Genomic DNA, 24,344 nt, shown 5'->3' with positions numbered 1-24,344 from the left:
ATAAGACTTGTCAGCGTTGTGTCTGCGATGTTGTCAAGTGGAGTAACACGAGGGATAGCCATGCATGTGCGGGTCATGCTTGGTCAGTCCCACGCCATGGAAAAAAAACACGCCATGCATGTGCGAGTCATGCTCGGTCAGTCCCCCACCATGGAGAAAAAACAAGCCTATAAACTTAGTTAATATAAATGAGAGAGAGAGAGAGAGAGAGAGAGAGAGAGAGAGAGAGGGAGAGAGAGAGACAGAGAGAGAAGCACGTGTGTGGCAGCGATGTGGCAACTGAGCTAGCGGTGTGAGGTCTCAGGCAGCCCCACCCAAACTGCCTTCATAAAACAGAAGGCCTATAGTATTAATACAAAGTACATAATACGCAGGGAAACTCACTTGGAAGGCTGGAGTGACGTGCTTAATGAAAGAGATGGGGTGTACAGAAATTTCCGAGGCAGGTGGTGAGGCTACTGCACCCCGCTACCTCTGGCACCTTCACCCTCCTCTGCCTCTGCTGCTTCCGTCTCTCCACGCAACACATCCATCCTGTGCTGCATCTCTTCTGTATCAATGGTGGCGAACAAGTGATAATCGTTTTCCATGCACGCGGTTTGTTTACATTTTCTTGCCACAAAGGGAGGGGTTTTCGCACAAAACCTGGTGTTTGGGAATATTTGCAGGCCACCGCTAACCACGAAACCGCTAACGAGATGTTGCTAAACTTGGAGCTTTACTGTAATACGGCAATTACAGTAATCCCTCAATTATCCAGATGTCCATTATACGAACGATCCACTACCCGACTGCTGTGATCTGGCTGTATTAAAGCATTATATGTACAGTTTTCCACTTTATCCAGGAAAAAATGCTTGCATCCGAGTGGCCACGTGAACATTTTCTCCCGTCCGGGCAGGAATAGCCTGGTGGCGCAGTGCTGTCTGGCTCAGTAGTTCACCCAGCGTCCACTACAGACCCCCTCGGTTGTTCCCAGTTCCTGCCCAGCAACCACGTAATGAACAGCTCTTCTTGGATAGTTGTTACAGCGGCACACATAGTAGCTTTTGTGGTTCTTTCCTACCTGCTTTAGGCCTTGCTATTCCTTGCATGCATCCTCCTAGGGTGTGTAATGATGGCCCTTCCACCAGGAAATGGATAAGGGCAAGTAATCCCTGCAATAACTGGACGCCCAATTCCCGGACACGCCAATTTCCAGATATTATGGGCCTGGGCCTTCGGAACCCCTCCCTCCCCCCAAAAAAATCAACTGTACTTTGAACTTCGCGCAGCACCGAACAGTTGTGTTTTTGTGCATACAGTAGTGCACCAACTTTCGCTACAGCAGGATTCGCGGAATCCACTTTCGCGGCATGCACCAAATATTCCCTAACTTCCACTTTCGCTTGAAAAAAATCGATTTTCGCGCACAAATTTTGGGTTTGGGACAATATTTTGAACTTTGAATTTCCTGCACCGCCCGCCCGCAACCCACCGCCATCTTGAATGACGTCATGTCAACACTCTGTCCACCCATTCCCGCCATTGTGTAGGATTCTCACGGTTCAATGGCCTCTACTATACCTGGTAGTGTGGGGAAAGGGCCTGGTGGTGTGGGGGGAGACCCTGGTGGTGTGGGGGGAGGGCCGGGAGGCAGTGGTGGTGATAAAAAGTGGCCGGGACATTCAAAGTCGGGAGGAAAGGCCAAGGCTAAAAGAGAGTATCGTGTTGGAGTGAAGAAACGGCAGTATAATAATGAAATGAAAAGAAAGATAGTTGTTTGTATCTCACAATGCAATGTAAAATAGTGATTTGATGTACTGTACTGCAAGTGAAAATGAAAATCTGATGTTACTTTAGGATAACCGGGAACCAATTAGCCTTTTTGCCATAAAGACAATGCCCCAACTTTCGCTAATTCCACTTTCGCGAATTATTTTTGGACCCAATTAGGCGCGAAAATTGGTGCCCCACTGTAGTAGGGTGGCCCCCTGCTTCCTCCCCTCCCCAGTTACTGCCTAACTACCATCCTGACTAGATGCTCGTCACAATGGCTGCCACACAAGCTCATTTTTGTGAATAAACAGTGAATAAACTGCAATTCCTCGCCACTAGACCCCATGGGAATTTACAGTTTTGTGCAGTGTTATGAAATCAGAATTCAGAGACCAAAAGATTAAGTGCTGAGAGCAACACTGGCATGTTGCAACTAGCGTAGTGCAAGTAAGAACAGAATGTGCAGTGTTAAACAGTTATAATTCACATTGCAAAGGATTAAGTGCAGCACAACACTGGATTCCTGTACATGCTTCAAGAGCATTTTCACCACTGCCAGAGCCTTAGAGGTGGCAGGGTAATCTTCGTAATGACCATGGACGTGTTGTAAATACCCTGAACACTGCTAAATATTTTCCATACCCACTTCTAATTCCACATTCTCTGATTCCCTTTCATTTATTTCATGCTTTCTGTCCCTTATTTGTGTGAATAGGGTCTTAAATAGGTGCTATGCACGTCCAGTAGGGAGTTATGTAGGTGGTTTTCTGAGTTAGGCTGAGTTAGGGTCCGTAAGTACCTGTCCAGGAGGCATTTTCCCAATTCCCAGACAAACCCAATTTCCAGACATGCCTTTAGCTCTATTACATCAGTTATTGGAGGGATTACTGTACTGACTCTGGAGAAGATGCAGGAGATCTAGGGTAAGACTGATGCAGGATGGTCGACTTCCCGCATCTTAGAGAAATACTGTTTTCCATGCCTGACCACAGTAATTGCTTGACAGTAGCTTAGAGGTCTGCTTGACCAAACAGAGTAGTGTTAAACAACAGAAACAAGTGTTGTATGATGTACTGTAGTGGCCTATTACAATGGCTTTTAAATTTAGGTTATGTACGAAGGGGGGTCAGAGGAGAAGTCCATTATCTGGATGGATCTACTTTCTGGACAAGCCTATGGCTCTATTGTGTTGGATAATCGAGGGATTACTGTATGTGAATTTATAGCTAAGTTTGAGAATATAGCATGCAATCCCTTATATGCACCAAGAGGGCAAGTGTGCCAATGTTGTTTGGGGTAACTGCCAACATGACATTACAGCATGTAATGGTGATAATAGCTGTTGTAAACATATTTCACACACTGAAAACAACTAGCTAATGAGTTTTGTTCACTTACAGGTAAATTCAAGCAGTAACTTGCTCATACACTACATGTGGTATATACCCTCCCAACAGGAACTGCATCATAGCAAAACTCAAAACAAAGCCACCAGCTCAATCACCCGAGAAAATTGTCAACCTCATGGCGATTGAACACCTGAGAAAGCTTTGGAAGGATGCTGCAGTCAAACCATAAAGAGCACAAGCCAAGAGAATCCAGGTAGGGCCAGGCCAAAGTATGACCACTGATGACATAAATGCATCAACTTCTGGAACACTGTCACAAGAAGCCTCGTGCCAAAACAACTGCGCCTAAGCATGATTCATCCGACAGTGAACTGCATGATCCCCAAAAAAAGGAAACATTGTTGGACACATCAGATGATGACAATGTCATGACCAGTACACTCAACTAAAGAGGTGGTGTGTGAAGGACAGGAAAAGGGTGATTATGTTCTAGTGTACTATCCAGGCAGAGTGCATGGCAAAGACTATCTTTATATAGTGTGTTACACGAATGAGCCTGAAAACATTGGGTGGGGTGTTTGCTTTCTTTGTAAATAGAATCACAGAATGTGGAACCTGGGTTTCTGATTCTCATGAAACCTGAGGTCCCAGACACTGCTGTCACATCTACAGTGCAGATTGTTTTGAAACTTGAGAAACATGAGTTTGTAAAGGGGAGACTCATATTTAAATACATTTTTGGTGCCAAGGGTCTCATTGTAAGCTAAATTTTGTACTCTCTGATGCTGTCAATACATTTTCATTAGATTCAACATTGATTCTGTGTATGCAACATGATTCACAAATATTTCACGTGTTCTGTTCTCAGCACTGTAGGATTTTCTAATATCTCACCATGTTCTGTTCTCGGCAATGTTTAGTGTTTGCCTGAAGGTTTAAATGCCACTGGCAAATAGCATTTATGCATGAAAATAATTTTATGTAGACTGGTGCGACTGCCCCACAGCACTCGGCACCTGCACTATCATGTTTTCCTGCACATCAATGAAGTTAATACTTTGTGCGGCAACTCTGTTTTCACAGTAAAATTTTCTCATACATATACCTATACCTTGGGGCACCAAACTGAGGCAAATCACACTTGCAGTTTCTGCAACATTAACAATTAATGAAAAAGTAGCAAAAACTTGGTGCAATTACCCTACTGAACAGTAAATATAATACAGTAAACTCCCGATTATCCATCTCGGCACTACCTGGCATATGACATTATTCAATGTAGCTAACAGTTGAATTAAAATGGTATCCGGCAGAAAGCATAAAATCTTTAACACTACCCGACACAAAGGACCCTATCTTCTGGCTAAACGAGAAAGCATAAAATCTTTGACACTATCTGACACAAAGGACCCTTTCTTCTGGCTAAACTTACGTTGTTTTCCTGCATCAGACAGTTGTTGTCATCAAACCTCCTACCACAACCACATAAAAAAAAAAAAGAAAATAAATAAACCCATAAAAAAGCTAGGGTTATACGGTATATGTACTGTAATATGAAAGGGGTGGAGTGCTGAGGGAAGGAGGGAGGGAATGAGGGAGGATTTACGGTTGGTGGGCCAAGTAGCTCACGGGGTGTTTAGTGGTGGGCAGGGAGGGGAGATGCAGTGGTTGGGAGTAGTAGAAGAGTTTTGATTGGCAAAGGCTGGGGTGGGAGAATTCTAATGCAAAGTTTTCATTGGCTGGCAGCAGGAATGTGGAAGTTCTTTTACTCTCCATTGTATTCCTTTGTTGCTATGGTGCCAATATTCAAACGAACCTACACTGCCCTCTATGTCTTTTCCAAAACATTATTATTATTAAATGGCAATGTCGCAATGGGGTTCCCTCCTAAACCTGGCTGGCCTTCTAGTGCTACTATGGCTTTCTGACACATCGCACTGCTACCCCCCCCCCTCTCCTCTCCCCTCTAGTAAGTACAGCTTAGTGTTCTGAAGTGTACATTGCTGCACTGTACAAGTGACTGTTGGATTCTGCTAAGGCACCTATGAAAGAGTACTGGAAAGAAAAGTCGATTAAATAATGTTACTAAACAAAAATCTATCTATCTATCTATTGCCAGACACCATAATCCCGTAAGGGGTGGCCATTTGACTTATGAGTTATTTGTTTTATGGGGAGGGGCACTAACCCTCCACCAACCCACATGTTGACACGTAAGGAGCACATATGGTTTGGTTATATGGTTACCACCCAGCGATGTAAATGGTTTCTTGGCTTACAGGAAACCATTTGGCTTGTCACACAATGTAAGGCCACCTATAAAGGAAAGAAAAGCAATAAGAAGCGACAAAAAAGATGGGAGAAAGAGTAAGAGAGGAGGGCAGGCACTGAAAAAGAATGATAAGGGCTGGGGAAGAATTAGGCAGCACTACATCAAGTAAGTGAATGATGGTCGCCACCACCAACCACTACTTGATAAAACTGTGTTTTTTTTACAAAGCAAAATAACCATGCTACAAAAGAATCATTAACACAATATATAAAATCATTTATAAAACAGCTTCTTCCCAAGTGAAGTTTGTCCTTGCTACTACGAAACGGAAGTTTTGTCGTGTTTTGTGTGGCAGAGTGCTAGAATTTTGATAAAGCAAAGTACAGTATGGTGTACACAGTACAGCCCAGTTGGAATTTTGATAAAATAAAGTACAGTATGGTGTACACAGTACAGCCCAGTAGTGAAGCACGCTTCATTTTATTCATGTTTTCTTTCCGTTTTTTGATGCTTTGACTGTTTATTTTGGGTGTTATTGCACAGTATTCTCCAGTAATGTCTACATCAACTCAACCACCATCACCTCCACCACCACCATAGAAATGAAATGTGTTTCTATACATAAGATTACAGTGTACTTCACAGAACATAAAATATTTCAATATTAGGAACGTCTTTAGCTGATATTTGACAATTTACAGTGTTTACAATGTGCGTTATACAGCACACGTACTGCCAGGTGAATGAAAGCAGGTCTCCCGGCTGGGGGGACTTTGATATTATCCCCATTGTCAAAATGAAGTTGCACCTGTACATAAAACTGAAGCACATTTAACGGTACATTACAGTATTTTATTTTTAAGACCGTCTGTTTGCTGCTTGCTGACATTTTAAAACATTTTGTAGGGGTCAGACAGTAGATAAGTGTTATTGGGCTGGGGGTTAGGCGCCCCTAGGAGGACATTTGCATAAGCTGGAATTTCAGGCCTTTGGCTTTATTATGCCAGATAATTGGGAGTTTACTGTACTGTAAATGCCACAGATTTTTCCAAACAACTGTTATGGTACTGTACACTGGGGTATAATGGCAAAACAGCTCTGCAGATAGCCATGGAATAGGACAATTTTCCAGTGATTTTATGTGAACTTGTGTACAGAGCTGGGCACTTCCTCAATCACCGCCACTAACTGCTACTTCTGCAACTGCAGAAGTGTGATTTTGTTTGTGGATTTACATTTGCAACAAATTTTATGCATATTTGTGGTTCTGCATTTGCGGAAGCACTTCTGCAAAAGCAAACCTGCCCGCAAACCTGCTTGACCTCTAAGAGCTTTGAGCAGTTTGTTTTTATGAAGGGCAATTTGGACCTGTTCAAGATGGAGTTGTCTCAGCTGTTGGAGGATTCAGACTGTGACTGAAGAGGTTAGAGCCAAGGAACAGGGGTGGACTGGTGTCAGCTTGTCAAGTGTGAGCTGTGAAGTGTAATAATTTAATTCATTTATCTACAACAGTGAATGATTTACCCTTGTTCTATTGTAAAAACAGTCTAATATACTAATATAATAATATTTAAAATACAGAATATATTTTAGTTTTACTATAATTTTATATATCCCATTCAGTACTACAGACAATTTCCAAACTTCATAATGTCACCTACTGTTATTCATAACAGAGTAAATACAGATATAAATGTGGTGGATAAGTAACTAGAGATGATTTTTAACCCATTAATTATGAAAAATATCATCCTAAACTTAATAAAATCCATTAATGGTATCCAGAATAAAATGAAACTGATGCCATGGTACCGAGAGAGATACAAATGGTTTGCGTTTGCATTTGCAGAACCGCAAATTTCAAGAAGTTTGCAGATTTGCAATTGCGGACGGTAATGGTTTGAGTTTACGGATCCACGTTTGCGGATGTGAATTTTCGTTTGCGGTCCCCAGCTCCGCCTGATTACGGTAGTAAAAAAAAAAAAAAAAAATTTAATTGGTATCATAGCAAGAACTTACTGTTGTACTCTATTTACTTGACCCTATGGACATTATGGCATCACTGTAAGAAGAGGGATACATCCATGCTGTGGCAATGATAGATACAAATGTCCCTCAGCATTCTCCCTATTCCTCAAATGCAGGATGGTGAACTGCAGAAGGACAATTTCAGTCTAGAGTCCACTACGTCCATGTTCATACAGGTCTAAGGAAACAACTATATATATATATATATATATATAACTAAAAAAAAGAAACAATAAGCCTCGGACAAGGACTGACCAAACGATGACGACCAAGGACCAGACAAAGGACATGGTTATTGGAACCTGGAATGAAAGGGGAGCGAATGATGAGGTGAAAGAGAGAGAGATTGTCCAGGTGCTTGAGGGTGCGAAAGTGGATGTATGTGGAATAACTGAAACAAAATGGAGAGAAGAAAGTGTGAGAGAATGGGAGTATGGATGGGGTATATGTGCAGGAGTAGGTGAGAATGACAGGGCAAAGGAAGGAGTATGTATAGTTGTGAGTAAAAGATGGAAGAGGAGCATAAGACAGTATGGATCAGTTGGGTCAAGGATTGTGTGGGTAGAGTTGAAGGTTGGAATACAAATGTGGGCGATTGTGTGTGTGTATGCGCCAACGCAAGATCTTGCTAGAAGAGTAAGAGAAGAGTTCTGGACAAATGTAGAAGTGTGCATGGATAAGTTTGGAAGGAATGAGACAGTGTTTTTGATTGGTGATATGAATGGTAAAGTTGGGAATGTGAAGGTGGATGGAATAGTTGGTGAGTGGGGTGTGCCTGTTGACACAGATGAGAATGTGAGTGCGTTAGTGGACATTTGTGCTGGGAGGGGGTTGGTGATAGCTAATACCCTCTTCAGGCATAAAATGATCCACAGGTATACATGGCGAGTGATGAGAAGGGTGGGTGGTGAACTGAATGAAAGGAAGGCAATGATTGATTTTGTGTGTGTGGATGAAAGGATGCGAAGATGTGTAATGGATGCAAGAGTTTATAGAGGTTGGGGGAGTGGACTTTCTGACCACTACTTGGTGGTGCCCAGAATTAGAATTCAAATAAGATGGAGGAATAGAAGAAGGGAAAGACGAGAGGAAGGAGTAGTTGCAAGGAGAGTGGAAAGGTTACAAGAGGATGAGAAAATGGCAGAGTATAAGAGAGAAGTGGAGGAACAATTGGGCAAACATGAATTGGAGCAGAAGGGGGACGTGGAAGGTGTGTGTAGGATATTTACAGAAGAAATATGTGCAGCATGTGATGTGGTGAGAGGAAGGAAGAGAAGACAGAGGGGGGTGCAAGGAACAGCGTGGTGGACTGAAGAGGTGAAACAGGCTGTGGCACAAAAGAAGAAAGCATACAATGAATGGATGAGAAATAGGGGCGTGGAAGAAGTTGAGAGGCGGAAGAGAGAGTTATATGTAGAAAGAGAGAGAGAGGTGAAAAGATTAGTAAGAGAGAGTAAGAAGAGAGCGGATGAGGAATTTGGAAGGAATTTGAGTGTAAAGTGGAGGAACTGTAAGAAAATGTTCTAGAAAGAGGTGAAAAGTGTAAAACAAGGTGGATGTGAAGTTAGCAGGGGAGGGAAAGATAAAAATGGTAGATTACTAGTGGAGAAGGGAGAAAAAGTGAGCAGATGGAGAGAACACTTTAAGGATTTGTTGAATGTAGAGGATGGAAGTAATGCGAGTATAAGTGGCTGGGGAATGGCTAGGAGAAGGAGGGAGGTGAGAAGACAGGAAGAAATCAGTAGGACAGAAGTTGTGGAAGCAATGAAGAAAGTTAAATCGGGGAAAGCCCCAGGAATTGATGGAGTGTGTGGTGAAATGCTGAAGCATGGGGGAGAGATAGTAGTAGAATGGATGTGGAAGATGTGCAGAGTGGCCTGGGAGGAAGGTAGAGTCCTGGAGGATTGGAAGTCAGGTATAATTATTCCCTTGTACAAAGGAAAAGGGGAAAAAGAAGTGTGTGGTAATCATAGGGGTATTTGTCTTCTTAGTATAATAGGAAAAGTGTATGGCAGGATACTTATTGACAGACTTAGAGAAAGAACAGAGAAATTAGTTGGAGAAGAACAGGGAGGCTTTAGGAAGGGAAGAGGTTGTGTAGATCAGATATTCATTCTTAGATCTTAAGTGGAAAAGTTTCTAGAGAAGGGGAAGAAGTTGTATGTGGCTTTCATGGATTTGGAGAAAGCATATGACAGGGTGGATAGACAAGGATTGTGGAAAGTGTTAAGAATACATGGAGTAGATGGGAAGTTGTTGAATGCTGTGAAGAGTATGTACGATGGTGCGAAGGCTGCAGTGCGTGTGGATGGTGAACTAAGTGAATTTTTCTCTTTGAAAGTTGGGTTGAAATAGGCATGTGTCATGTCTCCATGGTTGTTCAATCTGTACATGGATGGGGTAATGAAAGAGGTACGGTACAAGGTAGGGTAGTGGATGTTGGAGTGGCCCTGGTGAGAGAGGATAGTGTTTGGAAACTCCCTGTACTGTTGTTTGCAGATGATACTGTGTTGTTGAGTGAAGACGAAGGGGAGCTGCAAGGCTTGGTGGATGAGTTTGGGAGAGTGTGTAAGAAACGGAATCTAAAGGTGAATGTAGGGAAGAGTAAAGTGATGGTCTTTGAGAGAGGTGAAGTCAGTGAATGTACAGTGAGGTTGGATGGTGAGGAATTGGAAAATGTGAGTACGTTTAAGTACTTGGGTAGTGTGATGAGTAAGGATGGAGGTTTGGAGGGTGAAGTGCTTGAAAGGGTACAGCAGGGAAGAAAGGTTGCTGGTTCTTTGAAAGCAGTGATAAGAAACAGGGAAGTGAGCATGGAAGTGAAAAAGTTACTACATGACAGTATTGTGATACCAACTCTAACGTACGGAAGTGAAGCTTGGACGTTGTTGGAAGGACACAAGTCAAGAGTGAGAGCAGTGGAAATGAGTTATTTAAGAGGAGCCTGTGGAGTCACATGGAGAGATAGCCTGACGAATGAGGATATAAAGGAGCATTGTGGTCTTGATGTGGATGTGATAGGAAGCGTTATGAAGAACACACTGAGGTGGTTTGGCCATGTGGAGAGGACGGAGGGTGAAAAACTGACGAAGAGAGTGTATGTGAGTGAGGTGGAGGGGGGAAGAGGGAGGGGGAGGCCGAGGATGAGATGGAGGGATGGGGTGGAGAGGTATATGAGAGAGGGGGGTGTGAGTTGGGAGCAGGGTAGTGAAATGGCGGGGGACAGGGCGACTTGGAGGCGATTTGTTTGTGGCCATCCTAAACGGGATTGAGGCGTCTGGCAATAGATATATATATATATATATTAATATACAGTCCAATGGTATTACTACCAAACAATTTTATTCAGTTTAGCATAATCTGCTAATAATGAAGGGGTTAATGAAGACAGTACCTGAGTCCACCAGTTCAAAAAGTTTCTCCTATGTTAAATGAAACTGCTAGGGGGAAATATGAATAATATATACTGTATATGAAAAAACTATTCTCGAGCTTAAGAAGTTATTAAGTTGTTTTATTTGATCACTTCCTCTTTCCTTGTTTGTGGATCTCATCTCATCCCATCCCATCCTTAGTGGGGAACATGATGAGCATGTAATTCCAGTATCTACTAAGCTACTCATGCTGACTTCATTGTACAGTATGTAAGTAACAAAACTCCCAACCCTGACAAACATTATTAACAGTTTTGCACTTAACCATCTGGGATCAACTAGCTGACACTGTGAGTCTGATTAGTCTGATTCAGACTGATATCCTCTGACAAGATGATTTGGCTGCCATGAGCATGACTGGCCTAGTTGCTAGTAAGTGCATCAAGCAAAGGCACTTTTTGCAATACATCTGAAAATTCTACTGAAGACCATATTGACCAATTACTCCAGTGTATCAAAAATTGGATGACTATTATGAATTTCAGAATTTTACAAAAAACTCTTATAAAAATCTGATATTTTCTAATATAAAACCTTTTCATCAGTTGGAGGTAAACTGGAAATATTAAACTCACATATGACATTTTTTTTAAATTGTGATGATACAACAGTTTCAACCAAAACTGTTGCATTTCCCCAACAGCAATTCTTCATTTATACAAGCCATGGCACTGTAAAATACCTTGAAACAAAAGGTGAAATGTAAAGGCAGAACAAGAGGAATATCTGTTCGGTGCTTTCCTTGTCAATCACACATATGCTTGTTACTGACTACTGAATGTGACATCTGTGGGTAATACCTCATGCTGGATATCTTGATCGAGCCAGTCTGGTCCTCCTCCATGAAGTATCTGTTCCCGCAACCACACCAGACTGATAAATGCACTCAAGGTACACGTCACCACAAAGCAACCATGGAAAATGTCTGACACCAGGTTGTCTCTGAAGAGGAAGTGACAAACTTTAAGAAAGATATAGTAACTCCTGTACTCTATCCACTTAATTATGGAACAATTTTATGTAAAATAATGTATGGGAAATTTCTAGCTTCAGATGAAGTATTCCACTGGTTTATTCCTGCTACCTCCAGATGATTTTATTCTTCAACAGGGTAGTTCAACAGGCCACTTACGTGGAAAGCATGTCAAGGGGCAGCGTTAGTACAGACGACACAGAGCCAGTGAAGAGGCAACGATATATTCTGCATGCCGTGAGAGGCACCACCCCAAGCCAGGCCACTGCCACCAGAGTGTAGTGTAGCCAGTATCGCACCGCTGTACCCATACTTCGTGCCAGGCCAGACAAAATGTCTGCTATTGGTAATCGCTTGGGCATGTCTGGAGAGTAAACTAAAAAAAAAAAAAAAAAAAGAAAAAAAATCATTAAATAAACCGTAGGCACACATACAGGCTCAAAAAAGCACAAATACGGTATAGCCACTACATCACTTTAACTATTATGTGCATCACTCTTCCCATGGACACCCTTTCCCCACCTGAGGCTTTTAAGTTCCAAGTGGCTATTATCCTAAACCACAGTTTTGAGAAAAACGAGTTTGAAGTTTGTGTTTTATACATCTCAGAAATTAACAGAATTATCAGTATACAAATAAACCCCAAAATATCTGAAGTCTTGCCCTATCAACCAAGATAGTTTCAGGAAAAAAAAAAAACAAAAAACAAAAAAAAAACGTCTGACAGCTCCCTGATGCCCCCTCTCTCCCCGATTTCTGTGAAATTTTGTATATTTAGTGGTCAGTGGGGACACTCATCATCCACTCACTCAATGTAGTGCTGCTCTCAGGTGACTGCCCTTTCATCTTCGACAGCTCCCTGATGCCCCCTCTCTCCCAGATTTCCGTGAAATTTTGTATATTTAGTGGTCAGTAGGGACACTCATCATCCACTCACTCAATGTAGTGCTGCTCTCAGGTGACTGCCCTTTCATCTTCTCCTTTTTTCCTTCCTTCCTCTTCTGTCTTCCTTTCTTTCTTTCCTTCCTCTTCCTTCTGTCTATGGGTGACTCTACACACCGTGACGAGCCAATGGTTTCCTGTGCACCAGAAAACTATTTTCTATGCTAGGTAGTGACCATATAACCAAATTAAGGCGCCTGGTGGTTTAGTGGGTAATTAAGGTGCTCCAATTGGATTGAGCCTGTGCAGGTTTCTACATTCAGGAAGTGGTTGGGGTTTATTGCTCACATACTGCCACTCCAGGATGAGTGAGGCTAGTCACTCTCGTCTTCAATGACAGGACCAACAATGATGATGATGATGATGTTTTGGTTGGTAAATTAAGAGTGCCAAATTTAATGTGAATGTGCCACAAAAAAATGTGTATGATCCCAACTCAAAAGTTTCTGTCAAGGGGGGAAAAAAAAAAAAGGGGGGGGGGGGGGTCCATGGAAGCCCAAAAGTAATGTAATGTGAACAGGGTGTTTAACAATCATAACATTCTTAATGATGGTGAGGATAGTGGTAATATGTAAACATACCCAGTCAGCGTGGCTCTTGCTAAGTAGCACTATAGAGGTAAGGTAAATGCAGAGATATACTGCATTGCACTGATATACAGTACAGTAGTCTCAGACCACAGGAAACCATTGGACAGTATAACTCAAAATCACCATTTTGGAACACTGACCACTTTGAAACTGACCCTCATTTGTAGAACATCAGCACAAAGAAGGGTCAATCCTGCCAATTATGGTTCTCTCTTCCAAGGAGAATGTCCTCTCCATGGACTAATAAAATTACAGATGCACACATCATTTACTTTAGTAAACTGGAAGAATACATCATTTTAGTAAATAGCCAATATATACTGTACACTACACGGGAGGATCAGCCAGAATGGTTGCCAGGAAGGACTGTACGTACAAGCAATTTTGGCAGGGAAGTGTAGGTGGTTATGGTGGTGTGGGTGTGCTGGTTGGGGAAAAATGGGTGGAATGTGTTATGGATGTAATAAGAGTGAATGAAAGAACTATAGCAGAGAAAATAGTTTGGTAAACTCATAACTTCATTTATATCAGTATATGCTCCACAGGATGGCTTGGATGATGATGATGCAGAAAAAGGTAGATTCTGGGATGACTTGATACATGTGGTAAGTTGTATGGGGGATGATGAGGTTGTAGTTGCGGGAAGGGATTTAATGGTAATGTGGGTAAAGCAGCTCAAGGATATGAAAGGGTACATAAGTGATGCACATATGGTATGAGGCATGTGGAAGGGGAAAGGATACTCGAATTTGGGATGGCAATGAACATGACTGTGTGCAACATGCATTTTAGGAAAAGAGAGTAGGCTGATTATATGAGTCTGGGGGAAACAGTAGCCAGACCGACTATTTCCTGGTCAGGAGGACTGATAGGAGGTTGGTGAGGGTTGTTAAAGTTGTAGGGAGCAAGAAGTGTGTGCAGCAACACGAATTACCGATACATGACATGGTGCTTATGGAGTGGGTGGTGAAGAAGAGGACCTCTGCACCTAAGAAGAAAATATAGATACTGAAAAACGAAGCAGTGAGGGATGCCTTCTATAGTAAGACGAGTAGAGTGGTGGCTTACGTGGGAGCTGTAGACAGAAATGTAAATGAACAGTACAGAGCCCTCAAGAACTACCTCATGATAGTTACTGATTCAGTGTGTGTGGATGGACAAGAGGCCCTCATAGACAAAAGGTAACATGGTGGTGGGATGAGGGTGTAAGAACTGCAGTGAAAGAGAAAAAAGATTTTCTGGGAACAGAAGAGGGGTGGTAACAGAGAAGAATACTTGCCTACCAAGCATAGTGGAAGAAACAAAGTATACAGGGCCAAATCTGAGTATCAGAGACTTTTACTGGATAACCTAAATAATACAGAAAGGAAGGATATGGTATTTAAGGTGGCAAGTCAGATGACAGGGAAAAACAGGGATATACTAAGTGAACAGTGAGTGATAAACGCTGAGGGAAAGATGGTGGTGGACAGTGAAGATGATAACTTTGGCCTTCGATTGATGCTGCTACTGTGAGCATAGCAACAGACAGGATGCAGTTGGAGAAATTGGCAGGTGTGTCAGGGTTGACTGCTGAAATACTGAAGGCCTTAGATATAGGAGGGGGTTAGTTTTTGATTTGATAAATGTGATTATATCTGAGTGTGTTGTCCCGGATGACTGGCTGAATGGTGTGATTGTAAATGTGTACAAGGGGAAGGGCGGTGTCCTGGAAAGAGGAAATTCATTTCATTTTGAAGGTTCTAACATACTTGAATGTGTTGGCCTTGGTTACCTAATGGCAGTTCCCCACGCTGCTCTATCTCTGGCAGCTTCCCTATTTAGTCCCAATCCCTGAGGTCACATTCAATGACCTCGTTCCACGTCTTTTTCAATCTACCTCTCACTACCCTACCCCTAACATTAGAACTTTTCACTTTCTGCATCCAATTATCATCCCCCATCCTCTCCACATGCCCAAACCATCTCAGTCTGCCTCTCCTCATCACAACACCAATACACTCCAGTCCAAGCCTACTTCTCAACTCTTCTATCATAAACCTAACCCCCCCCAGACCTCACACTCAGGGACGCACTGCACATCCTCCTTATCACTGCCATTTCTGAATGTTTGAGCCTGCAAACATCCATCTCCTTTACTGCCCAGGTCTCACTACCATACAGCATTACACGTCGCATACGAAGATCCCTTAGCACAGACGAAGAGCCCTCTCAGTGTCAGAAGAGGCAACAGCTCCCTGAACTTCTTCCAACCACTCTTCATTCTAGCCACTCCAGCCCCATCTCCAGCACATAACATGTCCCCCAAATAACAAAACTCATCCACACACTAAAGAGAATCACCAGCAAGTTCAAGATGCTCTCCCTCACACAATGCACACATGAAATCAGCATTGTTTCACAGTCATCCTCTAAAACCACTACATCTCTTATGCACCCACGTACCACAAACACTGCACATGATGGAATTACTCTGCCACAAAAGCATGGGAATTACTTTCCACGCCTTTGTGACAGATTGCACATGGCCACTCTCCCTCTTCTTTGGCAGTATCACCCCCAGCCCTAGATACCATCTCTCTTGTTTTATCTGCATTTACTCTTCAGCCCTTGTGGCCAAAACCATCTCTCCACTTCTTAAATCTTTCCTCCACCTCCGTTTCATTCTCTGCAATCAACACCACATCTTCAGCATACAACATCACCCAAGAGTGTCCATTTCTGAAGGAAATTATACAAACATAAAACTTTTAAACCCAATAATGAAGATAATGGAAAGAGTTCTAGAAGGTATGATTAGGGAAAGAGTGATGCAATGCAGTCTGAGTTCATGCCAGGCAAAGGGACCACTGATTCCCTATTCACTGCCCACCAGCTTCATGAAAAATATATAGGAATGACAGGGGATCTGTACTTTTTGTTGAGTTGGAAAACGCCTATGACAGAGTCTCTGGGGAGATGATGATGTGGGTAATAAGAAAGCCTGGGATTGAGCAGTGGCTGGGCAAAGTGGCTATGACATGTATGTGGGTGCTTGCACCCAGGTGGGAGTGATGGAGATTAGGGTGATGAGTTTTCTTTGAATGTTGGCATGCAACAGGGGTCGGTCATAAGCCCCTTATTGTTTGTATTGGTGCTTAAAGCTCTCTCATGTCACTTAAGTGATTTAACCTCTAGGATATGCAATCTGATCAACCAAACTTCCCCGAAAACCTGTATATGGAACCGATTTTTTGACTCTTTACAGAAGTAAAAAGTTTTATGCCCAATGTTTAGAGCTTGAATTTACACACCTTATACCACAAACCAGAGCATGTTAGACCAACTGGTTCATGAGCTATAGCCTGTCAAAGTTGAAAAAAGTTAACCTTCCAGGCAGGGCAACTCCAGTTTTCTATGAACTCCCACCCTATCCCTCCCTCATTCCTCCCCTCCCACTACCTTCCTCACCCACTCCCATCATCCCCCCCCTCTCTTCCTCCCCTCCCCCTCTCCCCCTCCCTCCTACCCCCCTCCTCCCTACCCCCACCCTTCAGAATTTCCCAGCTCAATTTTTATTTATTTCAAACAACAGCATGCACATCTTTCTTTCCTTCATTCTTTCCTTTTCCTTCTGCCTGTGGGTGACTCTACACTGAGTGACAAGCAACATAGTTTCTTGTACACCAGGAAACCATTTACTATGCTGGGTGGTAACCATATGAACAAATTTTGGTGCCTGGTGGTTTAGTGGGTAATTATTAAACTCCAATCGGAGTTTAAGCTGGTGAAGGTTTACATCCAAGGGGTGGTTGGGGTTTACTGCTCACACAATGCCACCCAGGGATGAGTGAGGCTGGTCACTCTTCTCTTAAATGTCAGGACCAACTGCCTAGCCCAGGGCTCCTACGCTCCTCAAGGGGCAACAAACGATTGGATGATGGATGGATGTTCCTCACTCACCCCCAACACCCTTGCCCCCCAGCACTTCTCCCCTCCCCACTTTCCCTTCCCCCGTACCCTTCCCTCATAGCTGTGTAGCTGTCAAAATAAAAAAGAAATTAAGACAATGCATGCAAAATCATTTTCTTGGTGTTACTCACACTCCACCATCCCCTCTACCCTCCCCCCCTTCCCCCATCCCCTCCCTTCAGAGCTGTTAAATCAAGAAGCTATAAGAATTTCAAGAGAAAAAATAACTAGTTACCCCTCCTCCTCCCCTACCCCCCTTCAGAACTTTCCAGCTTCCCCCCCCCCCAAACAACAGCATGCAAAATAATTATGTCGGCATTCCTCACTCACTCCCAATACCCTTTCCCCCCCCAACACTTCTCCCCTCCCCACCCTCCCTCCCCTCATACCTGTGTAACTCTGCACCGCAGAGAATGACATCATACGTTTTGATAAACAAAGAGTACAAAGAAATACAAAGAAATACATCAAAAGGATAAACATACGCAAAAAAAAACTCTGGCAGCTACATCATTGTGCCAGTAACATGCTTCCCCCCCCCCAAAAAAAAAAAAACATGAAAAAACATGGAAATTCATTTAAAAACATGAAAAAACACACATTCTATGTTTCATGCATCGGTGTATGCAATTACACAAACAATAATCTGGTACTGAATGAACACACACGACATGAATGGTAATAATGACGTATGATACTCTAGACAGGGGGGGGGAAGCAGATGGCATACTACAGATGGGGGGTGGGGAGAGGCCTGGAGGGGTGGTACAGGGGTATAGAGGTGGGAGACAGACACCACAAGACAAAGAGGAAAGGCAGAGAGGGAGTACATGGGTGTGGAGGAGGGGTACGGGGGATCTAACCCTCCCTAAGGAGACAGGGAAGGGCAGAAAGGGGGGGAGGAACCACGGTGACATGATAAAGGATGGTGGGGGAGGGGGAGGGAGGGGGCAGAAGGTCAGAGGGGAGGGAGTGGGAGAGGGAACAGAGGTATTGGGGTAGAGAAAGGTGGCGAGAAGGTGGTGGGGGAATCACCCCCCCCCCACCATGGGTAGGGGCCCAGATCCTCCCCTCTCCCTACGCAGGACTTAGTTCTCATTGGTTTGCATCGATATACATCACAATTGGGCCGATGCCTAGTGTCCGCAGTTTTTTTTATACAAAGGCTCCTCTGTCGATCATATTCGACATCTAGCAAAATTCTGGAAATGGATCGATCGATCCTATTAGTACTTTAAGGGTTAAGAAATGGAATCCCATGGGAGATTATGTGTGTTGATTGTTTTTTTTTATGCAAAGAAGAAGGAATCAATGGCCAGGAGCCTGCAAATTGTTCCCTCCAAGAAAAAAAAAAAAACAATATAACAGAGAACAAAATTCAAGATCCATTCAATTCAAGATGCCTGGACACACCGCACTTGAAAGACTGGAGATCATAGGCAGTAGGAAATAGACTTAGGGAAACAGTTCCAGAGCTGACATGTTGCATAAATGAAGGACTGGGAGTAATGGTTAACTCTTCCATAAGAGAGTTAGGCAGAAAAGGGATGAGAGTTTGTTGTTAGACAGGTGCTACGCATTCACCGTAATGGTGGAGGGATGCAAGCAGACAGTTTAGAGGAGCACTGACCGCTGAAGTAGCGACAGAAAAGAGATAAAGATGCAACAGTACAGCGAAGAGATAGAGTTTGAGGGAACCAGTAAGAGGAGGAGAATTAATTAGACAAAAAGCCTTTGACTCCACCTTGTTGAGAAGAGCTGTATGTAGGGAGCCGCCCCAAACATGAGAAATTCTACATGGGTGAATGAAGTCCATGTATAAAGTCAACAACTGTACAGGGGTAAAGAATGCATGGAGTCGGCAATGCACACATAATCTCTTGGACGCAGATTTTACAAGAGAGGTAATATGATCTTTCCAAGATAAACCCCGCGAGAATGAAACCCCATGTCTTGTATGTTTAAATATGATGCAGGATTGAGCTGAACATTGTGTTACGGAACAGAGAAAGATAATGTACACTTTAAGTGAGAATACTAAAAATCACTACTGTCCCGTAAAGTTCCAGGTTCAAAACAAAAGAGTTAGGTAAAATTACAAGTTAAAGTTTAATGCTCAAACTAACAACAATACATTCAGGACTCATAAGGATAATGTAATGGCAAATAAACAGGTTAAATATATGGTTAACTGCAATAGCCTCTATTAACACGAAATTAGCAAGAGTAAATTTATCTAAGTCAGCCCTGATAAAATGAAAATACACCTGGTAATGCTCAGTTAATGCCAGATAAATTATTACAGATACAAACTATTATCAAAAATGACTGACATAAAACCCAACATTAATCACAAAGACCTCACTAGGCCTAAGAACTAACCCTATGCTACACAGCACAAGAAAAAAATACAACAGTTATACTCAAATTACACACAGCTGCTAGATGTTTGGAGATTTCTTGAGCACTCACAATAATAATATCTGTACAGGGGAGGACAGAGATGTGAACAAAATGAGGAGCAGATCTAAGTGGCAATGATGCAGAGACTGAGCTCATTATATAGGGGCCAGGAGAGCTTGATACAACTTGTAAGAAGGACACGCAAATGAAGCCATGGGGACAAAGAGCTGAAAATCCCGCACTGAACAACAGAAAGGACGACTTACTCTACTATAACGGTAGAAGGGGGGAACTGAGGCAGAACACACTCGTGATCAAACATGCAGCACACTGTGCGTTAAAAATTACACAAAGGATGATGAAATCATAGGCTATGTAACACCTCCCCACAAAGAAAAAAGAAATTTACAAAGGAAATTTCTTATTCCTCTAAAACAATCTGTATCTGGCATTACAGAACATGCAAAAGTCTTTCCTAGTGTTACAAAACATGAGATCTCCCTAGCACGTTCAGTCATAGGTACTTGCCAGTATCCCTTTAACAAATCAAACTTACTTATGTACCTAGCCTTTCCGATCTTGTCTATGCAATCTTCCACGCGAGGGAGAGGGTAAGTGTCTGTTTTGGTTATCTGATTAACACGTCTGTAGTCGATGCAAAGCCGCTGTGACCCACCTGGCTTAGGGACCAGAGTGACAGGAGAACTCCACTCGCTCTGACAGGGCTCAATCATCTTGTGGTCCAACAGGTAGCCAAACTCCTTCTGGATGAGAGGAACTTTCACTGGGTTCACACGGTAAGGAGGCAGTTTAATTGGCTTTGCATCTCGAACATCGACATCATGCATCAACACAGTGGTTCTTCCTAGAGTGGCACGGAACACTTGCGGGTACTCCTGCAGTAATGCCGAAAACTCCTGCCTTTCCTTGGGAGGTAGATGAGAAAGCTTAGTCTGGAGATCATTCATGATATCAGGATTCTTCCCCAAACTATCACTCACGCTCATACTGCATGGGAGAGCTTCACTTGCAGACTCGGGTGGAACAGCTACAGTGCAGACTGGATTATTTTCGTCCTGCCTGTGATATAACTTTAGCATGCTGATGTGACATAGTTGCTTGCTCTTTCTACGATCTGGTGTGGCGATGACATAGTTGACATCACTGAGTTTCTTCTCCACGAAATAAGGGCCACTAAACTTGGCTTGAAGAGGTTGCCCATGAACTGGTAGCAGAATCAAAACCTGATCTCCTGGCTGAAAGTGGCATAACCTGGACTTCTTATCATACCAAGTCTTCATCTTCTCCTGAGCAGCTCCTAAATTCTCTCTCGCCAGCTGTAAAGCAGTGGACAGCTGTTCTTTGAACTTCATCACATACTCCAGCAGGTTGACGTCATCTTCCTCCGACAGCCAGCATTCCTTGAGTAACTTACAGGGTCCTCTTACTTCATGGCCAAACAGTAGTTCAAAAGGTGAGAAGCCCAGTGATTCATTTGGAGATTCTCTTGCGGCAAACACAACGAATGGAAGACCTTTATCCCAGTCTTTCTGATGTTCCAAACAGTATTTCTTGAGCATCGATTTGAGTGTTTGATGATATCTCTCCAACGCTCCTTGGGTCTGGGGATGGTAAGCTGAAGACGTGATCTGGGTGATGCCCAACTCTTTCAGAGACTGCTTGAAAACATTCGACATGAAATTACTTCCCCGGTCTGACTGTACCTCCTTGGGCAGACCAAACTTTGTGAAGAACCCTAGCATTTCCTTAACCACGTTCTTTGCTGAGATATTTCTAAGTGGAATGGCTTCAGGATAACGAGTAGCCATATCAATCAGGGTCAACACATAAGAAAATCCTGAAGAAGTCTTAGGAAGAGGGGCCCACAATATCCACCAACACACGGGTGAAAGGCGCCTCAAAAGGAGGAATGGGAACTAGAGGTGCAACCTTTTTGGTCTGATTACACTTCCCCACAACTTGACAGGTGTGACAAGACTTACAATACCAGGAAACATCCCTGAAGATACCTGGCCAGTAGAAGTGTTTCAAAATGTGTGCCACAGTCTTCCTCACTCCAAGGTGTCCTGTCAAACTGGAATCATAAGCCACTCTAATGATATCCTGCCTACAAACACGAGGGATGACAACTTGATGTACAACCTCCCATTCACAGTCGGCTGATGCTGTTGGGGGTCTCCACTTCCTCATAAGTACTCCTGACTTTACATAATAACAAGTAGAAGCACCGGCTGACTCTTCTTCACTGTAAGCAGAGTTAGCTAGACCTTTCAACTCAGGGTCAGCAACCTGCAACTCAACCAACTCTTGACGAGACAAATTATCAACACTACGGGGTACTGCCTCATCTGGTGAGTGGTCCAAATTAGCAAGAAAAGTGTCAGCCAGGATAACATCATCATCATCATTATCCTCTAAATCACCAGTAACTTTAGACTTAGCCCTAGTGACAGCACATGCAGGGAACACATCAGGGACATCACAATCCTGGGACACAGCCACTGGCTCACTAGACAACTGAGGAGCTGGACACACTTGACTTCCACCAATATCATTTCCAAGTAAGAAAGTTACACCTGACATTGGGAGTGTCTCAACCAACCCAACCATAACGGAACCATTAACAAAACCAGACTCTAAATTCACTCTGCACAGAGGGACAGAGAAGTAATTATTCCCTACACCTTGTAAGATTACAGTTTCATCAGAGGAATTAACATTAGAGCCTAGAACACTGGTCAGCATAAGGGATTGGCAAGCACCTGTATCACGATATATTTTAACTGATTTCCTGTCATTACTGTCCAGAGGACTGACAAAACCATCAGACAGGAAATTAGCACATGAACTCTTGAGAGTGTCACCCACGTTACTGCTCAAAAGAGGAGCTCCATCATGAGAATTTAAGTTACCCCTCAAAGCAGGTTCAGTTAACTCAGTTAAAGAATTCTGGGAACTCTCAAGAGTGGACACTAGACCAATTGACTGAATATTTAAAGACTCCTTTTTGTTCACATCACACTGTCTCCTGAAACATCTCTCCGTAGTATGACCAAGCTTACTACAATATGTACATTTACTTTTCTGAAATCTAGAGGTGAAGCTGGTATTTACTTCCTGAGAAACATCATCTTTATTCTCTTTCCTGTTACCTGTACTCTGAGTAGAGGCAACGTACTTACTCTCAGCTTTCCTTTTTTCTCTAGAATATCTCTTGTGAGTGAGAACATATTCATCAGCTAAAACTGCAGCATCAGACAAATTATCTATCCTTTTCTCATCAAGATATAGGCTTACATCTTTACTAATACATCTTTTGAAGTCCTCCAGCAAAATCATCTGCTTAAATTTGTCAAAATCAGAATCCACATTCTTAGAATTTAACCACTGCTCTAACAGATCTTCTTTGATTTTTGCATACTCAACATGGGATTGCTTATCTTGCTTGTAAGTTGTCCTAAATTTTACTCTATAGGCTTCAGGAACAAGCTCATAGGCCTTAAGAATCAAGCTCTTAACTACATCATAATTATCAGATTGATCCTGAGGCAAAGATGCATAAATTACTTGAGCTTTACCGGTGAGAACAGTTTGAAGGAGTACTGGCCAATACTTTTTAGGCCAATTAAAACCTGTAGCTACCCTCTCAAACAACTGAAAATACTTTGTTAAATTAGATTCATTAAAAGGAGGGACAAGTTTAACATTTTTAGCCACATCAAAATCATCAGAGCTAGATGATCCAGTTCCACATTGTTTCATGCGATACTCATGGTCTGCCTGAATCCTAGCAAGTTCAACTTGTGCGTGAAACTCAGCCTCCTTAGCACGGGCCTCCTGCAGGGCTAGCTGTAACTTAGCTAATTCAATCTGCGTTTGCTCATTTGGAGGAGTTACATTAAACAAGCTTTCATTAATCATGTCAACAATTTGATCTTTAGAATGATGAGAGCGAACAACAATTCCCAATTGTTGAGCAACAAGCTTAAGTTCATTCTTTGTTCTGTTTTCTACATCACACACTGTTTGCACATTTGACAAAAAATCTTTGGCTTCATCAAGTGTAGTAATAGTAGACATAATTAATAAGTAACCCTTGTGCGGTGTGATGCGGTGAGGATCTGTCCGTTCTCCCCTTTGGGGCTAAGATGCGAATGAATGTGTTTGAATGGATGAGTAAATGGAGAGTGAGTCGTCCTGTCTCGGCTACCTCCCTTTCCTTGGGGGAAGCAGCCTAGGTATAAAGATAGATAGAACAGTCACAAAATATCAAGCAATATCCTTATGATAATATCCTGAATATCCTGATAAGAGGTCGCCAAATTTATGTTACGGAACAGAGAAAGATAATGTACACTTTAAGTGAGAATACTAAAAATCACTACTGTCCCGTAAAGTTCCAGGTTCAAAACAAAAGAGTTAGGTAAAATTACAAGTTAAAGTTTAATGCTCAAACTAACAACAATACATTCAGGACTCATAAGGATAATGTAGTGGCAAATAAACAGGTTAAATATATGGTTAACTGCAATAGCCTCTATTAACACGAAATTAGCAAGAGTAAATTTATCTAAGTCAGCCCTGATAAAATGACAATACACCTGGTAATGCTCAGTTAATGCA

General features: G+C 42.6%; 1 protein-coding gene across 1 annotated transcript in view; it reads right to left on the bottom strand.

Annotated features, from left to right (window-relative positions):
• LOC145403343 (E3 ubiquitin-protein ligase MARCHF6) overlaps positions 1-24,344 on the bottom strand; it is a 202,359-nt gene that overhangs the window by 141,739 nt on the left and 36,276 nt on the right. The window contains exons 3-4 of the mRNA XM_080275133.1: positions 11,974-12,190; positions 11,642-11,783 (exon numbers count right to left, since the gene is read on the bottom strand). Coding sequence (XP_080131259.1) covers positions 11,642-11,783; positions 11,974-12,190 — 359 coding nt within the window. The remainder of the gene's footprint in view (positions 1-11,641; positions 11,784-11,973; positions 12,191-24,344) is intronic.

The sequence above is a fragment of the Coenobita brevimanus genome, chromosome 60, assembly GCF_032717465.1.
Source record: "Coenobita brevimanus isolate Jiangsu-jjx chromosome 60, ASM3271746v2, whole genome shotgun sequence".
Lineage (NCBI taxonomy): Eukaryota > Metazoa > Arthropoda > Malacostraca > Decapoda > Coenobitidae > Coenobita > Coenobita brevimanus.
The sequence above is the reverse complement of the archived record's forward strand: the minus strand, read 5'-3'. Positions and strand labels throughout refer to the sequence as shown.